Raw genomic sequence first — 17672 nt, 5'->3', positions numbered from 1 at the left:
TAGTTGCAGTGATAAAAACATTTGTACACTCTCCTACACTCATTTTAATATCACAATATCATTAATAATCCCTTTTTGATCTATTCAGTTAAATAGCTAAGTCAGTTTTAGTCATATAGCCCAAAAGTACAAATCACAATGCCTTAGGAGGCTTTAAAATCAGTAGTCTATGACACCCTCTGTCCTTAGACCCTCAGTTTAATTAAGGGAACCTCCCCAGGACGGATAAACATGCAATAGATGTCCAGTGTACAGAACAGACCAACAAAGTCACAGAATATACAGACTACAATGACGACATTTCTGATATATTTAGATTATAAAATATATGTGACGAAATGTGTATCCAGGAGGACAACTGCACAACTGTACAAACTGTGTTGTAATGTGCAAGATGTGGCATTGCACTGTCTTGCAGTGACATCTCTGAAAAAGACGTTGTCTGGGTGGGAGCGTATGTTGTTCTAAAACCTGTATGTACCTTTCAGTATTGAAGGTGCCCTCACAGAAGATACACGTCATGGACACTGACACACCCCCTTATCATCACAGACACTAGCTTTTGAACTTTGAGCTGATGGTTGGTCCTTTTCCTCTGCACACTCTGATGCAAAGTGGAAAACACTGTGTTTACAGACAATGACTTTCCAAAGTGTTCCTGAGCCCATGTCATAATATCCCTAACACAAACATGTTGGTGTTATTATAAATTATTACTATCAGTATGATTAGTTAGTGGAAACGTTTTAACTGTGGCACTGGCTGGACTGCAGACCTACCAGAGACTTCATGAGTCCTTGTGGTGTAAACCTCTGAAAACTTAATGTATACAGATTGAGTTTAGACAGATTTTAGTGAAGCATAGTTGTATCCTTTCTTTAAACATTTTAACTACAGAACTGTTTTGCTTTCTGGCAAAGTTATACACTAATTAAAACACAATTATGAATTTGCCAGTAGATAACTATTTTACATTGGAATTATGTCACATGTGGACATGGATAAGTTGATGTCAGTGTGTGTTGAAGAGGCTCAAAGCTCTGACTGCACTTTTTTGTACATTGTGTCATTTCACTTGTCAAATTCTGTGAAACAGTCCGCACAATGCAGTGATTAAAAACAAAATTCCTGCTATTTGCAAATTTAGGAGCATTTTAAGACTTAATTGTCTTGCAGTGTATCAAGTATCACAGAATTGTTGTATTGTGATAGTATCATAAGTTAGCTGGAATAGCAAGTAAGACAGCAAGGTAAGCTAACTTACAGCCATCTGTCTGGTTTCACCTACTGAAGCTGTCATTTCCACTGCACAAGCCTGAAGAAGGCTTGGTACAAACACTGGGGCGTTAACGTTGGGAACAAACCGCTTGGCGTTGATGTTGTTGAGGGTTGCGGAACCGGTCGGGAGGCAGGGCGCGGCTACCTGGGTCTCAGCATCTTCCTCCAGCTTGCAGGAATCTGGGGCTGTCTCTCTGGGGTCCATCGCTCCTTTTGACATAGTTGACAAGCTTACCAATACCAGGGAAACTTTCTGTTAAACACGTTTAGTTGCTGGTGTGTTTCAGCAGGTTTGTTAAAGTTCTCATCGTTTTGATAAGCCTTCCATTGGCAAGTATATGTATCCTGTATCCCAAGAGAAGTGGTGTTCCGCTGCTGCACGTCCTGCAAACACCGCTGGAGGGCAGCACCGGGCTTCTGCTGTAGACTGTACTGTCCACCATCACTTCTTCTTCTGCTGTGTGATCATTGCTCGAATGTTATATAAAAATTCTTGGTAAACCAAATTCAAAGGTGCATATCGCCGCCTACTGTTACTATCATTGAACTACAAAAAGATAACAAACTTATCTTTGTTGTAGTTGTTTATTTTAATATCTCTGAACACAAGAAAAATACCACAACCCTTATAAATAGAATAAATACATCAACAGCCACAGCACAAGATGGCCAGTGTAACATTCAGAAGTTATATGAAGTTAAAACTCAATAAATAAATTCATTAAAAACACCTTAAATAACATTGACAGGATCAGGGGACTGTACTAACATGTGTCTCTTCCTTTTATCTTTCACTCCTTGGCATCAGTTACTCCCCCAGCAGAGATCGCAAAAGTGGCCTCATTCTCAGGCATATCAGGACTAGAAGGAGAGATAAAAGAGAGTAAATTATGAGTCATAAGTGTTCAAATTAAAGTCCAAATTGTCATTGAGGTGGTTCATGCGATACTAAGTCCTTAACGATCAAGTTTAAGCAAGCCACTTTTAGTTCTACTCATACACTGAACATCGTTTTCAGTTAATATGCTTACACAGCTTCTCCTGCCAGTTTATTCAAAATCCACATACAATATCATAACAATATTGTGTCTAGTTTATGTTGTAGTATATAGTTTGTAATCCATCATTGTTTTGCTTTATTTTAAAAAATATAAATTTTAGCAGTCAAAATAGAAGTTTAGTTTTACTTTACTCCAATTTATTGACTGTAAAAGTTATTTTGAATATGTTCATTGCACAATTTAGATTGTGTGTTTTTATCTTTTATACATGTATTATTTTTATCACAAGATCTATTCCGGTATGGAAAACCCCACGTCAGTTTTTTTTGCTGATGTTTATCTGATCTGATAGTAAGAGGAAGTAAAACTTGAATCGCCATGACAAACATTTTCAAGAATTTTGCGTCATTATTTTACACAATAAATTGTGCGTTATGACTCACTGAATCATAAAATGTTGCATCATGACTATTATACACAAAAATTCCCAACTACCTGTCAAATATTTTGGCAATCCTCATCTCGCCACGCCCCTTCCTCAAGCTGATCCGTGTGGTGGAGGCATGAGCCAGGATATGCCCACCAATTGGTTTCTTGGGATCAGCTTGAAACCTAAAACAGGGAGAGAGAAAAAAAAGATGAAGAAAAACAACTTATCAGAGCTTCAAACAATGTTGCACCCAATGTGTCAACAACAAAACAGAATTTCAATTAGAAATGTATTCAGAAAGAGATAAATTTCCATCTCTTACGTCATTCCTGCACCGGGATCGGCTGTCATTTGGTTGGTGACGAACACAGCTACGTTGTACTCTGTTGAAAAACAGAAATGAACGCTAATAAGATACATGAGCACATTCCTAAATTATTTGTCTTTAATCTCTTATACTTGAGACCACCATGTTTATAAGCCAGATAAGATATATGACTGATTGTTTGTGGTTTTCACATAAATGCACATAAGTACTCTCAAAGTTCAGACCTTCAGAGATCTTCTGCAGCCTGGAGAGCATCTGGGCCAGTTTCTGCTGCCGCTCAGCCAGCTCACCCCGACCAGAGAAATCTACTCTGAACAGAGCCATGATGGAGTCGATGATCTGAAAAGGACAAACAAGAGGGAGACCAAAAGGCTGAGAAATTCAAGAAAGACTCCCTTTTTCTTAAATTGTATGTCTGTTCTGCAACTTACATTCCCTTGATAAAAAACAACAAAGTGTCAATTGTCGCTCTCTTATAGCTTCACACAGTAAATGACTAAAATGGAGGGGAAGTACCAGCAATACCAAAGTAATGATGAATATGTGAAAACGTGGTTTCAGAATCCATTCTTTTACTCACCAACAGTTTGAACACTCCTCCTTCCTCGTGGAATTTGGCTGCTACGAAGTCTAACAGCTCCATCTGATGTTCACCTGAAAGGCGAGCAACACAAAAGTTAAACACATCAGGAGACAGTGTTTCATTGCGAACTGCTCTGCCTTTGCACACCACAAATGTCTCAATGTTTACTGGTCTGAATGAATTGTATGTTCATACTGGTATAGGCCCTGGCGTAAAGCACGTTGTCCAGCACAGCATCATGGTCCACATTAAACCTGTCAGCTATATCTCTCAGTCTGTCTGGACGACTGGATCCAAACAGGTACAAGTTAAGGATAATGTGAAACAGAAAAACTAGAAGAAAGCCTTTGAATAAATTATTTGGTTGTGAGGATACAAGGTGTTCTCTGTATCAATGAAGATGACTTTCCCGCCTGAGTAGCCGTCCTCGCCTGGCAGCTGAGCAGCAACTTGACGAAAATAACACAGAGTCTGTTTCATTCAATCTATTTGACTTGTACAATGTTGTTTCTTCAATCCACTCTGAAGCAGCCATTTTCAAAATTCTCCCTACTCACCACAGAGCGTGTGAGACAGCTGGGTTTTCCCTGTGCGGAACTCTGCGGGTGGAAAAAATGTTGGGAGTTTTTCAGTCAGCGGTGCAAATTATTACAATCGTCCAATCATATGCGGTATACTGAAGACATCTCCTCACCTCCAAAGGCCTCCGTGATAGCCATGCTCTCTATACCTCCACCCAAAAGTTTACTGCAGAGATAAGAGATATACTGTATGTTGTAACATCTTTGCTGTGAGAATTTTATTTTCATATACCTTGCCACAGTATCTGCTGGTTACTCTGAGTCACATCAGCATTTCACCAGCCAAATACCACACAACATTTTTAAGTGTCAGTGTATCTGGTAACGTTCCTACAGTCCTACAGACATGATAACAACATGGAGCGTAAATCTTAACTCAAACTCCTGACTCCCAGTTGTGATGTGGAACACCTGCTTCCTCTTCGCACTGTAATCAAAGGCGGTCTGGAAACCAACATTCTATAATGTAAAGAAAATCATCTCATACATAAAATGCTCTCTAAATTATATTGTTAACCTTATTTCTCAAGTAATTCACTCTTAAGGCAGGGTTAGGTAATAGAAAATCCCATTTTACCAGCATCTTCCCAGCGGCCTCCTTGATTTTTTCCACCTTTGCCTCTGACAGGCCCTTGACGTTGCACAAAGCCTTACGAGTCGTCATCTGGATCCCCTTCACAGTGCAGATACCCACTGACTTCAACTTTTTGATGTCTGCCATGTTCTGTGGTCACAGGTGGGGAGGGACAGAGGGATGCTCACACAGACAACTGACTTTTGATCTGACTGGACACAGTGACTTTGCCATTTAAACGTAAAATAATTCACACATCAAATGTTGTATGAATGATTACATCAATTTGAGGGTACAAGGTGTTCTCTGTGTCAACGAACAGTATGTTTCAGCTGTGCTGGATACTCACAATCCCATGTTTCTGTAGGAGGTCAATGTCTTGGAAGAAGGACTCCTGTTAGGATCAGAGGAAAAGAAAATCTGTATGAGATAGTTGCTGAGTTGAAGAGAAGAATACAGCTTTTACCTTGAAAACAACCGTAGCATAATTTACCAAACAATTATTACAAAAGTTTATGCTGTCACACTACTTTTTAAACAGTGTGGGTTTGTACCTTAATTCTTATTTTGAGTAACAACATCTTATATTAACTTATATGACTATAAATTGGTTATTTCACCTGTTCTTAGACAGGCACTTGTTTAACATTAGATTTGTATTCATAGCTGATTGCCTTTAAATGAAAGGTCACTGCAAATTAGCATAAAGTTAGCAAAAATTAAGTAAAATACTAAACAGCTATAGCATCTTACCTCATCATCCTGGAAACCAGTGACATCCTCAACAACCTGATCCTCTGCAGCTTTCGTTTTAGACATAGTATGGGTTAAACTTTGAAAATGAATGTATTTCGCTGGTTCAGTTAGCTTCCTCCTGTCAATCAGCAAGGCTCTTTAGCCGAGGTCAGCTAAGTTAGCTAACTTTCTAAATATGCTAACGCTAGATAGCTAACTTAGTTAGCTAGCTATACTCTGGTCTTTCAACTGCACGCATATAGAAAAGAAAGCAAAGTCAGTCAAACTATCATATCTAAAACTCGACTTGTTCAATTACCTAATCTAGAAAACGAATGAATCTCGAGACAATGACTGAACAAATAAACAATTACACTATTACATTCAACGTAAAATGCTCCTTTGTGCACTTGCGCGAGACAACTGGCGGGAATCGTGATTTTGTCCCATTCAAGTGCAGTCGGAAATCATAATTTCATCAGTTGGGTGAACATAACCCATGAATGTATCATGACATAACCATGAATGAACCGACACTTGCAAATACCGACAGTTATGACGCACTTTAAGACCTTCAGGAACATGAACAACTCCTGAAAGTCTTTTATTGCAGGTTTGAATCTTCTAAAATGCTCACGAGTCACTACTCCAGGCCTTTGAGCTGAAAAGAGCTGTGAATGCACCATTAGACACTGGCATTGAAAGAGTGTGCATAGACATTTTTCTTTTCTGGACTCTTTGTATAGTTTGATAATGTGTGTGTTGCATTCTGGATATGGTTTATAGTAATTTGTGATGTCTTGTAAACCCATGGGGGCTGGACATTGTTGTATACATGATAGAATTATAAAAACTTCAGCTTCATCATCTGCTGTGACATGTTTATAACATGTCACAGCAGGAAAAGCACAGGTCTAAATGTTAATCTTGATATAACTGCACTACATTTCAGTGCTCCAGTTCTTTTATTATAGTATAATCATTTAATCTGGTCTTTAATTCATAACTCCCTAAAGCTTTATTGGCAGTTTTATAACAGCACATTTGTGGAAATGCACAACACACAAGCTTAAAATAAACACTTGACTTTCTATTTGATTTGGTGTTTTTAATTACTGCAGTCATGTTGAACACAAAACAGACATGGGTTTGCTTACTGAATAGAGGCAAGAGATTGTAAATTGTCCCATGGATGACAACAGAGAAATGAAGACAGGACGTGTAACGGTAATATTGAGACATTTAGCATCAAAACTTCATGCATGACATGTTTCCTGTCCTGAAAAAATAATGTTGTATTACACTTATTTTCACTGGAAAGGACACAGTAATGACTGGACAGCATTGAATCTAGTGTTGCTGTATATTACCAACAGTTGTTTAAAACTACAGAAATATAATAAAACCAATTACTGTGGCCAGTTTGATGTGAGAGGCATTGCAGAATGACATTCTCTGCATCCCTAGTACACCAGTGAACTGAGTCTACAGACGCCATTCTGTAGACCACATTCTTATCAGTTATTACTGTCTACAGTATGTTCCACAATGCATCGGACCGGTTAACAAAATTCTCCACATCGAAGTGGCACCAGCGAGCACATGATGATGACAAAACTGCCAACATATCGCAAGCATCACAACATTCTTCAGACTGCAAACACCAAGACATACAATTGATAACCTCCAATTTTTTTTCTTTCAATTTTTCCATCTGTACCTGCTATCCCCTAGAGAACACATTATTCATGTTTATATAAGTATTTATTTTTTAAAAAAGAGAACAAAATGGAAGCAGTGCTCCTGGAAATAAGTCTCTGCATGATGTTGGAGTAAGGAGAGACAGTGAGAAAGAAGTGTTAGAAACGCATCACATTCTCCTCCTCCTCCAATCCCATTGGACAATCCAATATGTTGGAGTGATCCTAATGTTGCGCCTCTGACACAGCTTTGCTTCTTTTTATTTTAACTGCAGCCCTCCTCCTTGGTCTTGCTGTCTCTCCTTGCAACCGGCCGCACTACACTGGCAGCAGCCGCTCTCAGGTTCACGTTGGCCCTTCCTTTCTCTCAAATCTTGCCAGGTGCAGGAGGCATCATGCCCGGCATCCCGCCAGACATTCCAGTGTTGGGCCCCAACAGGATCTAGAAGGGAAAGAGTCAATCGTTTAGATTGTTCACCGATGTACTTGTCATGTGCAGCATGAGTCTCTGCTCTCTCAGCTATTGTTTAACACACATGGACACCCACCTGTCTCTGCTGTTGTAGCTGCTGCTGCTCCAGCTGTAGTCTTTCTGTCTCAAACACAACAGGCAGCACCAGGATCATGAAGGAGGTAGTACCCACCCAGAGCGCAGAGCGGGAAAAACTGAAAGAAGTTAACAGCTTGATTAATTTCTGTTCAATGTGTAACCATTTGGAAGATGTGAGTCTTGCTCAAGAAAAGACAGAACCAATGGCTGCTGCTGGGATCAATCCCACGAATTAGCAGTTAATCTCTTTATCTACTGGGCTACCAATGTATACATTCGTGCAGGGATAAGGTGAGACAAGAACACCATAAAGAAATACCTGTAAAACTTCTTGGCCAGTGAGACGGAGCACTGTGCAGACACCTCAGCAGCGCTGCGAACTGTGTCAGGAAACATCTCTGTCAGGCCCCACAACCTCTCCATCAATGTCTCATCCAGCTTAAGGAGGGAGCACAAATCAAACATACATGTCAGACAAAAAATGTATGATTAAGTATGCAATCAAGCAGCACATCTCATGAATAAAAACACACAGACAAAACAGATCCACATACATGTATAAATTGGTCCATACTGAAGTCTGGTGTTAACACAGTGAGAGACTCTCCTGCTACTGTCATGACATGCAAAATAATAACATGATAATGAAATGGACTGCTAATTAGACTTTATACTACTTTTGACACTTCTGTACGCTTGCAAGAGACCACAGAGTCAGACACAGTTTGTCAAACCAGGGACCTTAGGTAAGAAGCTAGCCTGTTAGCATTGGTACAGCCATTTTAGCTTGCCATGTACAGCAAAGAAAAGGACAAGCTAGAATTAAACCACTGTTAGTCTATGTTCATTTTCTATTCTCATTCGCATTTCCGAAGTACCCCACTATGACTAGCCACTTACATCTTCATCTTCATCGTCGTCAATCTCGTCCTCGGGGGGCCGAGTGGACACCGGGCCCGCAGAGGGGGAAAGCTCCTCGATTCCGGCCATGTCTCCTACCAGCCCGCTAGTCTCTGCCGGGTTGTTAAAGCTTTACGTACTGCGAGCAAGTCGCTAGAAAACAGACTAAAGCCGACAGACAGTTTATTTGTGGTTAGCTCCCTCCAGCTTTCATTAAAGCTAAGGCTACGAGGCGTGCATCGGTTAACGACAGTCTGAGGTCACAGCGAAAAAACGTGAGGCTTGTCAGGGACGGATGACGAGAGCAGGGCAGGGGTCAGTGTGTACGTCACCAAAAAGTAAACAGCGCCCCCTGTCGCTGCGGCTGTCTCACAGCACGTGGTGTAAAAAAAAAAAGAAGAATGTGATTAACTGGCTAAAAATACTGACATTACGTGCGTTTTTTTATTAAATCCAGAGCCTACAAAGTCGTCATTGGAAGATAGATTTTTTAAAAATCATTTTCTAACCTAGGTTTTGATTCTGAATATTTAAATTGCAGATAAAACTGCTTTCTTTTACAATTGTGACTTGAAAAGTGCACTAATGAATCACAATAGCGTACCAATAGTCCAGTGTATCATTTATATCACTAATTAAACACAGGTAAAACACCTGTATAATGTTATAATAGTAAATTAACACTGTAAGAGCGCTTATACATAGTTATAACACTTTTGAAAGATTGGTCAAACACCTATCCAATAAACCACAGAAACACTAGTATATAGTTTTAACATTAATGAAGTGCAACATAACAACCCTTTTAGCTATGCTGTTATATGCTCCATTTTGTGCTTGACATGCCAAAATTTGCCTCTCTTTTGCAACTCAAGGGAGCTGGATTACAGCCAGAAAATATAATACCACAAATATTCCCATATGGGGTAATGTGGAGTCAGTTCAAAGGCAGGCTACCAGCAGCAGAACACAACAGTCAAACCAAACTGGGAGAAGTTAAAACAAGAAGGGAAAAATAAATAAATAAATATGTACAGTGTAGTTCAAATGTTGCTCCTAATCACAATGCTCAATGTAAATTTGCAACTGTGGATAAATTGAAATTGGCCATTTGTAGATCTATTGAGCATATTCAGAAGTAGACTATTTGTGATGTAGGCTTTTCTCCTGCTTCGTCTATGGATTTTCATTTATCAGTAACCGAATGGAAAACCTTTACATAGATGTCTAATTTCTATCAGTGAAATAGACTCTGCCATAAACAAACTCAGTCAGCATATGTAGCACTTATTCTGTAAACTATGAGTGTTTGTTTAGGTGTCGGGGTTTTAGTTCCAGTATCTGTAATTTATTGTTGGATTCTGTTGAATTTCTAACTCTACAATCATGTGGCTCCTAATTGAAAACAACCTCAGTAAAGGGTGGCTGTCTCGGGGTTTTTAAATCTCCTTCCAGAGAACTTGTTGTTGCTGGGAATAGCAGAGGGGGGCTGGTCATGGAAAAGTTCTGGGATGCAGGGATTCCTTGTTTACATCCTCCCGGAGTACGCCGCGGGGGCGGGGTTAGCTCCGCCCTCATTCTTTAGACCTGACGTCATTGTCGCTTGTGTTTTTTATGAATGAAGGAATCCAACCTCAGAGAGCAGCGGAGTAATTCCGGGAAAAGGCGGACTGACATTTTGTCGCCAGAGTCGCTTCGACCCAGCAGGTAAATGATCTTTTTTACATTTTATTAAACGTTCAAATATATATCTTGAATTTGTTGGTAGCAGCCGAACACTAAAGGATTTGTATCCGCCGGGGCTCGCCAACCAACCAAGGACAAGGCAGCTGTTTGCGTTAATCTCCTTTAGCTCGTCAGACACCGTTGATGCTAGCTGCTAACGGTTAACATTACTAGCATGTTTAAGATGATGCGGATAATTTGGCCATTCTTCTCACATTTGTGCCTTTATACTCGCAAAACATGGCAGCCAGAGACGCTTCTCACTTCCTTGTGTAAAAGTATGGTTTGAAATATTTTGAATAGATTATTTAAAGCCCTGCTAAAATGGATGTCGAGGGCACTCGTGATGGCTGTTTACTATAGCAGCAGCGCCTTTACCCCTAGCTGACCAGCTCCTCTCCCTATAAGGATTCTGGATGGAGCTAGATGGATAAATACCGTTTCCATTAGTGGCCTGTCTTGGCTGTGTATTATTTAGTCGCTTAAAACCACAAAAAATAGATAGTAGTGCGTATATATAAACCCGTTTCATTAGTTGTAGCTTGCGTTTGGCAGTGCTGCGTTCACTTGTTGCGTTTCACCGTGGTAGCGTTATTCAAGAAGTACCGTGTCCTCTAAAGTGATATTTATAGTTAAGTACAAACGTCGATACCCTGTGCTGTTTGGACCAGTACATAAAGACGTGGTCGCAGCTGTTTTCCCTGGGTTTGGACGGTCTGGCAGTCTTAGCAGAGCTGAGCAGAGGTTTATTGCTGAATCACCCTGACTTTACGAAACGGCGGCGGTCTCATGGTTTACAGCCGGAGTCCACCGGCTGGTTGGACAGCCACTGTTGCTGCAACCTCGACTTCCCACGCATTTCGGGAAATGCAGTTTATGTCAGCAAACTACAGACCATTTTACCATGTGCTTTATTTAGCTGATGTGGAGCAACACCTCCTGTACACGAGTTGTAGGCCTACATGTGACGTTTAAGCCTATTCTACTGTTATGAAGGAATGTTTCCTAGAACATTTTCTTTCTTTAGCTTGAACTCAAGAGGCCCTCGGCTCGTATGTTCCCTCTTCCTACCCGGCTGCATGGTTAGCCTGTTTGTTTTCTGAAATGTTGCTGAAGAGGGCACAAATCAAGTCTTCTGTTTACATCCAGGAAGCTACTCCTGTCGACACAAATGTCTGCTCTTTTTTGGATTTGACAGTTTTGAGTCCTGGAAGAAAAGGCCATCAAAGAAAGCTTTAGTTATTTTTCATTTAGCAAGCAAATTTAGGACAAACAAGCTAACAAAATGATAGTAAAACTGAAATATAAACACCTCATGTATAGAAGTGTAATACCCATTTATAACTACACCCGCACTGTAACAAAAATCAGTAGATCAATAGAAAAGCAACTTAATGTAACTTGAAATTATATTAAATGATTCACATTATGTCAGTCCAACTTTAAGATTTCTTAAAATTCAAGAAATCAAGAACAGCCGACTATCCCAAAGGCTCTGCCACATACTGCTGTTAGAGAGCATGCTCTCTTAATAATTTGTTATTGATAGATTAACCAGAGGAAAGAGTTGGAAAAAATCAGCTACAGCTTGATCTCTTCTACGTCAGTCTGACTGAAAGAAAAATGAAAGTGCAAGGAGTTTAGCTCATCAGTGAATCAGCTTAAAGGTCAACAGCAGCCTCTGGATTGTATTTTGTCGGCATGCAACTTTGCGTCAGTTCACCCCTCATCAAAACCACATATTTTTCCTCTTAGTTGTAGCACTATTTCTCCATCTACATTGTTTTGGTGTTAGTTTTGGAGATAACTGCCTTAGAGATGTCTGCCTTCTCTTGAATATAATGGAACCAGATGACAGTTGTGACGCTCAAGGCGCCCAAAAAATACATGTTAAAAACTCAACAGCAAAGTTGTTTTTTTCCCCAGAGATCATGACCCGGTTACTCAAGATAATCCAGACCTTGTTGTGAGCAGTTTCATGTTGGATCTGTTTTCTTTCTACCAAACCGCACCTGCCAACCGTGTCACAGCACAGAAGGAAATGTGCATCAAATCATAGAGGAGAGGCTAGCTAACATAACAGCCCAGCCAAGGAGGGTGGCATTAATGTTTACATCAGCCGCTGTCACAAGTAGGAGCCTCATGTCCATGAGTAGATGCACGCTTCCTTCTGCGCATGTAGTTCGGTAGAAAGAAAATAGTTCCGACATCAAACTGCTCAAAACAAGGTCTGTGGAGTACATGGTCAGGATTTTTGGGAAGAGACATGCTGTTGAGCTTTTAAAAAAACACATTTTTGGAGCTTTGAACACCACAAGCCTCGCGCCATCTAGTTATATTAGAAAGCAGCAGGCGTCTCTATGGCTGATATCTCCAGAACTCGGCGATTCACACCAAAACAATCTAGATACATAAATAGCACTACAGGTAAGAGGGTAAATATATATTTTTGATTTTTGGTTGAACTGTCCCTTTAACATTTTTTTCATGTTCTTCTTTAATAGAAAGAATATAAGTGAAAGTGCATTGTTCTGAAAGAAAATTCCAATGTTGCAATAAATATGAAAGTGAGAACATTCACTCTATAAAAGCTGCGTGGGGAAAACACCCGGTGGTTTGATGATGTCAAGGTAGAACTTGCCAGTCTCAAGTAAACATTAATGTCAAGAGGTATTTTTTGCTGTACAGTCAGCACAGTGTGGCTCCTCATCATCAGCGTGCTGCGTGGTGGTTTCTCTCCTGGCTGCTCTGGTCAGGAGGGAGGTGAAATGTAATACAGCTAAAATGGCCTCAAGTTTAAATGCAGAGTCGTTTCATCAGCACGATCGGCCTTATCAACCAAGAAGTGACGAAGCAAAATTCAAGTTGTCCCACTGAGATGTTGGACTTTAATCCCACAGAATGACATTAGTGAGCTGACCTTAAGAGGAGTGTAGGAAGTCCCCACGCAGTCTGTGAAGTGCTTAGCAAGAAGAATGGGAGAATTTCCTAATACAGTAGTGTGAAGGCAGCCCAGACTTAAACAAACACTCCTGCCGCTGTTATTACCGCTTGTTACTGGAAGCAGCAATTTAAGGGTGTTTTAAAATGAGCCAGTGTTTTAGTCTGCTATTTTTGATTTAATGTCAGAAATGAGCAATTGAGGAAAAATGAGTTTTATTGTAGGTTTCATGTCAAAAATAATAACTGTTTTATTGTGGAGGTTATTGTGTCTCTTTCACTGAAATATCACTTCATAAAAATAGTTTTCTCTTCTTCAGACTTTTTCACAATGAGGGTTTTGAACCGTTGGTGTGGTGTTGACAAGAGGAAGTGTTGAGGGAATTGGTTAGGACACCTGCTTTGAGCAACCAAAGGGCAGACACATGATAACTTCCTCCTCACCATTCCAGCTAACAGAGAAAGGCACGTTGCTTTCAAAACCTCCTCTTCCTTTCATATCGAACCACAGAATTTAATGAGAGAGCGCGTTTGGAGAAGCATGAAAAATCTGTGGGTTCTCCTTTTCTGTATCGCGCATGACTGGCTGTCTTGTGAGCGGATGGTAAATGTCAAGCCAGACGCCGACCAAAACAGCATGATAGCTTGAGTCACATGTGATAACATTACCTTTTTTTGTTTGTGTCCTGTTTCTGTTCTTGCAGTGTGTTGTATCTGTGTTGACTGGTGTTTGGGAGGGGGAAAAAAACCGAAGACAGTCGGATCATGACGACAGAGAGAAGCAGCAAAGCCCTGAAGGTAAACACAGCCACAAAGGAAACTCAGTTTTCACAGGAGGGAAAACGTCAGTGTTGAAAATCAGGACGGCAACTAACAATAACTTTCATTGTCAATTAATTTGCCAATTATTTTCACGATTAATGTCACATTCCTTCTTTTGTTCAACCAACAGTCCAAAATCTAAAGACTCTTCATTTACCATACATATATTTGACATATTAGCTTGAAAAATGACTGAAACTGTTGTCAAAATAGTTATCAATTAATTTTTCAATCGACTAATCAATTAATTGACTGATTGTGTCGCTCTAGGTGAAAAGAAGTTTTACTTTCCTCCCTATCGATCAATTTTTTAATGCCTTTTTTCTTCTCTTCCTTCCTCTTCAGGTCAAACAGGAGTGCGGCGAGAACGTGCCCATCCTGTCAGACAGCGAGCTCATGTCCCTCTCAGTACGAGAGCTGAACCTCCACCTGCGCGGCCTGTCCCGCGAGGAGATCCAGAAGCTGAAGCAGCGCCGCCGCACCCTGAAGAACCGGGGCTACGCCGCTAGCTGCCGGGTCAAACGGGTTTCCCAGCGCGAAGCTCTAGAGCAGCAGAAGACGGAGCTCCAGAGGGAGGTGGAGAGGCTCGGGGCTGAGAACGCTGGCATGAGGAAAGAGCTGGAGGGGCTCGGCGCGCGTCTGGCTGCGCTCCAGAGGTTCGCCAGGGGCCTGGAGGCCGGAGGGGGCCACTTACTGGCTACGGCCCCGCGCCTCAACACCGCCTCAGTTATCACCATCGTGAAGAGTCCACCACAGCCTCAGCAACAGAGAGAACACGAGCCGTCCTAGAAGGAGCTCCTGGAACCAGACTGGGGGGGGGCGCACAACCTGCAATGCAAACACATACACACACACACACACACACTCACATGCATACATTGACTATACACAAATGTTGAGAACAGGAAAACAATAATAGTAGGAAAATACTAAAAACTTGTTTGAGTTACACCTCGTTCGCATTTCCAAATTCTGCTGGATTCTATGTGCAGGAGTCAGTCACTCCTGTGTGACACAGTGTTGACCTAGTGGTGTGTAACATCACTGAACACACAACTGCTACGCTTAGTTTTCCAAAGCAATGGCTCGGAACAGTTTAAAAACAGTATAGGACGGGTGGAGGTGTCCTCCACTTAATGCTCTTTTATGACACTGCAGTTTATTTGACTGAAATTTAGCAAAATAAGTTTGTTTAGAAGCCGTCAGATGCAGCAGGTTTAATGTGAACAGCGTGTCAGAGCACTGATGCGCTTAGTCGTCTCTCTCACACTCACACACACACACACACACACAAACAAACACACAAATACAATGCACAAGATCCCTCACACACGTAGACATTGACTACCTGGACTCTGACTGAAGCAAGACCAACCGAGAGTTACTGTACACCCTCACTCCTCTGTGCTCCAGAAAGGCTTCTCTCTGCTTCAGTGTATGGCACCTGACCAACAGGGTGGAGCAAACGTGTGCGTAGCTTCTTCCAGCTCTACAGTGTCCGCAGTTTTTAGCTGTTTTTTATACCAACCCTGGCACATGTGTCTCTGCTACTGTGCAGGAAGGTGTCCCAAAGTATGAGTCACTTCTGTTAGTCATTAATGAAGTTTCTCAACCTCGGCGTCACTTGATATGCAGGGCGCAGTCATGGGAGAAGCTAATACAGTCACATTTTTTGCAGGTTTAATAGTTTTCAAAAAGGATAATTTCAATAAGATCCGTCTGGATCGCTCACATTCACTTAACAGCTTTGCTTGGGTCGTGACGATTTTGGGAGCAAAAAAGGTCACACAGTCCAGAAAAAGGTTGCTGCATTCAAGCTCACCACTCAGCGAAATGTCTTTGATTCACCACTCCCTCCCTGCCTATTCCACCCCTCCACATGAGGCGAAAAGTAGTTTTGTACTGCTTTGTGTACACATTTTTCACATCAATGCAGTGCCTTCAGTGTATGTTGGAGTTACAAGAACACAAACCTAAGAGGGAAAAAGCTTCAAAACAGACTGTAATCGCTCCGTCTCGACTGCTCACGACAGCACATTTCTTTGTTTAGGTTTCTCCTATTCTCTGAGCTATAATCCCTCATCACTCATTTCACAATCCCTACCGCGCAGTGACTTTGCTACAGTCTGCTGTGGCTTCGTTTTTTCATATCTTGGTAGACTCCCAGCAGCAGATGTTGGTCGTTTTGCTGAAAAAACGTGTAAAAGCGCAGTGGCATCTGGTAGGAATTACGTTCAAGTCGATGCAAATCCTCCTGCATACATTCCCGTTCTGTGTTTCTTATTTGTATTGTTTGTACGTGCCGTTGAGAGACGAAAATGTTGAGTGACATTTATCAGAGATATATTCTATATTTTATTTGTATTTAAAGGTAGATATTATGAAAAGACAAGCTAACGAGTGCTGTGATGTTCTATATGTTTTCAGAAGTACTTACTTATGACTAGTCCGGGGATATTCTCACGTCTAATTATTGTGTTGTGTGGCAACGATGATTACTTTACAAAATGTTAATTATTAGCTATGTAGAAATATGCTCAAAGCCAATGGCCATATTGCTGTATGATGATTTTTTTTTGTGTGTGTGTTTTTGCAATGTTTGTACTGGCTTGTCATAGTGGATTCTTGGAGGGATATTATTTTTCTATGCTGATTTGTATGTTATTTGTGTGAAAAATTGAGGTCACTTCTGAATTGGCGGGTTGGGCAGATCCATGGGATGTTAAAGACAAGTGAGGAGAACAAGGAAAAGAAAGATGGAGATGAGGAGGAGATAAGAAGGTTGAGGAGTTGTCAGAGGATGGAGAAAGAAAGTAAGGCAAGGCGGACGGGGAAAGAAGATGGAAAGGGGTGGTGCTTTGATTCACTTGAAAACCTCCATCAGTCACAGGCCTGTTTCAGTCCAGACGTGCTCAGACAGGCTTGGACTTCATGGAGTCGAGGCCACTGAATAGTGCTAGCAATATCATTTATAAGCAGGCATTGTAACGCATTAGACTGTGTTGACAAATAACTCCTTAAAGATATGAGGCATATATATTTAGCTATATGAATATCTGTGGCAAAAAGCATTTATTCTCAATATTTTAACGTGTCACATCTGTCAAACTGTGCTGGATGTTTTGTAATACCTGCAAAACAAAAATGGTTTTTGTATTTATTACTTGTATTTTTTCTATTGTGAAAATTTAAGTACATTGTCTATTTTATATATTAATTATAATAAATGTTGTACATATTGTACATAAAATGGTGTGTTTGTGGTCGACGCACACAGAAAGGAAGTGGATCTACAGGATGTGTTGCACAAGTTTATCTCTGCAGATCAGATAAGATGAAGTCAAGTTTAAATATAAACCAAGGATGACATGAAGTGAGACCATTAGTCACTTTACTGTGCGCTATTTCTCTTAATATTGTGACATATTTTAGACAAACGATTTCTAAGTCATGTTAAGATACACATAACATACAATAATAAAGATGCTGACTCATACACCAGCACACTGATGATGTTTACCTCAA

At 40.7% G+C, this 17672-nt stretch overlaps 3 protein-coding genes across 3 annotated transcripts; 1 reads left to right on the top strand and 2 right to left on the bottom strand.

Moving 5' to 3' along the window:
* Positions 1-1942: 1942 nt before the first annotated feature.
* Positions 1943-5872, bottom strand: dmc1 (DNA meiotic recombinase 1). The gene is made up of 13 exons (XM_073489861.1): positions 5529-5872; positions 5125-5169; positions 4779-4925; positions 4578-4660; positions 4315-4367; positions 4178-4219; positions 3997-4069; positions 3816-3907; positions 3618-3691; positions 3262-3376; positions 3032-3092; positions 2775-2891; positions 1943-2139 (listed from the first exon to the last, which is right to left on the bottom strand). The coding sequence occupies exons 1-13, from the start codon at positions 5592-5594 to the stop codon at positions 2070-2072; spliced, it is 1038 nt and encodes a 345-aa protein (XP_073345962.1). The 5' UTR covers positions 5595-5872; the 3' UTR covers positions 1943-2069.
* Positions 5873-6859: 987 nt separating this feature from the next.
* tomm22 (translocase of outer mitochondrial membrane 22 homolog (yeast)) lies at positions 6860-8937 on the bottom strand. The gene is made up of 4 exons (XM_073489512.1): positions 8661-8937; positions 8080-8198; positions 7759-7876; positions 6860-7652 (listed from the first exon to the last, which is right to left on the bottom strand). Exons 1-4 carry the CDS (start codon positions 8748-8750, stop codon positions 7578-7580), a joined length of 402 nt encoding a protein of 133 aa, XP_073345613.1. The 5' UTR covers positions 8751-8937; the 3' UTR covers positions 6860-7577.
* Positions 8938-10274: 1337 nt separating this feature from the next.
* On the top strand, positions 10275-17397 carry maff (v-maf avian musculoaponeurotic fibrosarcoma oncogene homolog F). Its single transcript, XM_073490220.1, has 3 exons — positions 10275-10367; positions 14030-14123; positions 14493-17397. The coding sequence occupies exons 2-3, from the start codon at positions 14091-14093 to the stop codon at positions 14934-14936; spliced, it is 477 nt and encodes a 158-aa protein (XP_073346321.1). The 5' UTR covers positions 10275-10367; positions 14030-14090; the 3' UTR covers positions 14937-17397.
* The last annotated feature ends 275 nt before the right edge of the window (positions 17398-17672 follow it).

The sequence above is a fragment of the Pagrus major genome, chromosome 20 (assembly GCF_040436345.1).
Source record: "Pagrus major chromosome 20, Pma_NU_1.0".
Taxonomy (NCBI): Eukaryota; Metazoa; Chordata; class Actinopteri; order Spariformes; family Sparidae; genus Pagrus; species Pagrus major.
This window is presented reverse-complemented; position numbering and strand designations above follow the sequence as displayed.

What these genes read in the sequence shown, in the direction of transcription:
- dmc1 (XM_073489861.1), bottom strand. Translation starts at nt 5,594, where the DNA reads ATGTCTAAAACGAAAGCTGCAGAGGATCAGGTTGTTGAGGATGTCACT. An exon ending in ACTGGGAGTCAGGAGTTTGA is followed by an intron (nt 4,368 to 4,577) that starts GTTAAGATTTAC and finishes TTATCTCTGCAG; the next exon opens with TAAACTTTTGGGTGGAGGTA. An exon ending in TATCACGGAGGCCTTTGGAG is followed by an intron (nt 4,220 to 4,314) that starts GTGAGGAGATGT and finishes TTCCACCCGCAG; the next exon opens with AGTTCCGCACAGGGAAAACC.
- tomm22 (XM_073489512.1), bottom strand. Translation starts at nt 8,750, where the DNA reads ATGGCCGGAATCGAGGAGCTTTCCCCCTCTGCGGGCCCGGTGTCCACT. An exon ending in CTGGCCAAGAAGTTTTACAG is followed by an intron (nt 7,877 to 8,079) that starts GTATTTCTTTAT and finishes AACTTCTTTCAG; the next exon opens with TTTTTCCCGCTCTGCGCTCT. An exon ending in AGCTACAACAGCAGAGACAG is followed by an intron (nt 7,653 to 7,758) that starts GTGGGTGTCCAT and finishes TTTCCCTTCTAG; the next exon opens with ATCCTGTTGGGGCCCAACAC.
- maff (XM_073490220.1), top strand. Translation starts at nt 14,091, where the DNA reads ATGACGACAGAGAGAAGCAGCAAAGCCCTGAAG. An exon ending in GAAGCAGCAAAGCCCTGAAG is followed by an intron (nt 14,124 to 14,492) that starts GTAAACACAGCC and finishes CTTCCTCTTCAG; the next exon opens with GTCAAACAGGAGTGCGGCGA.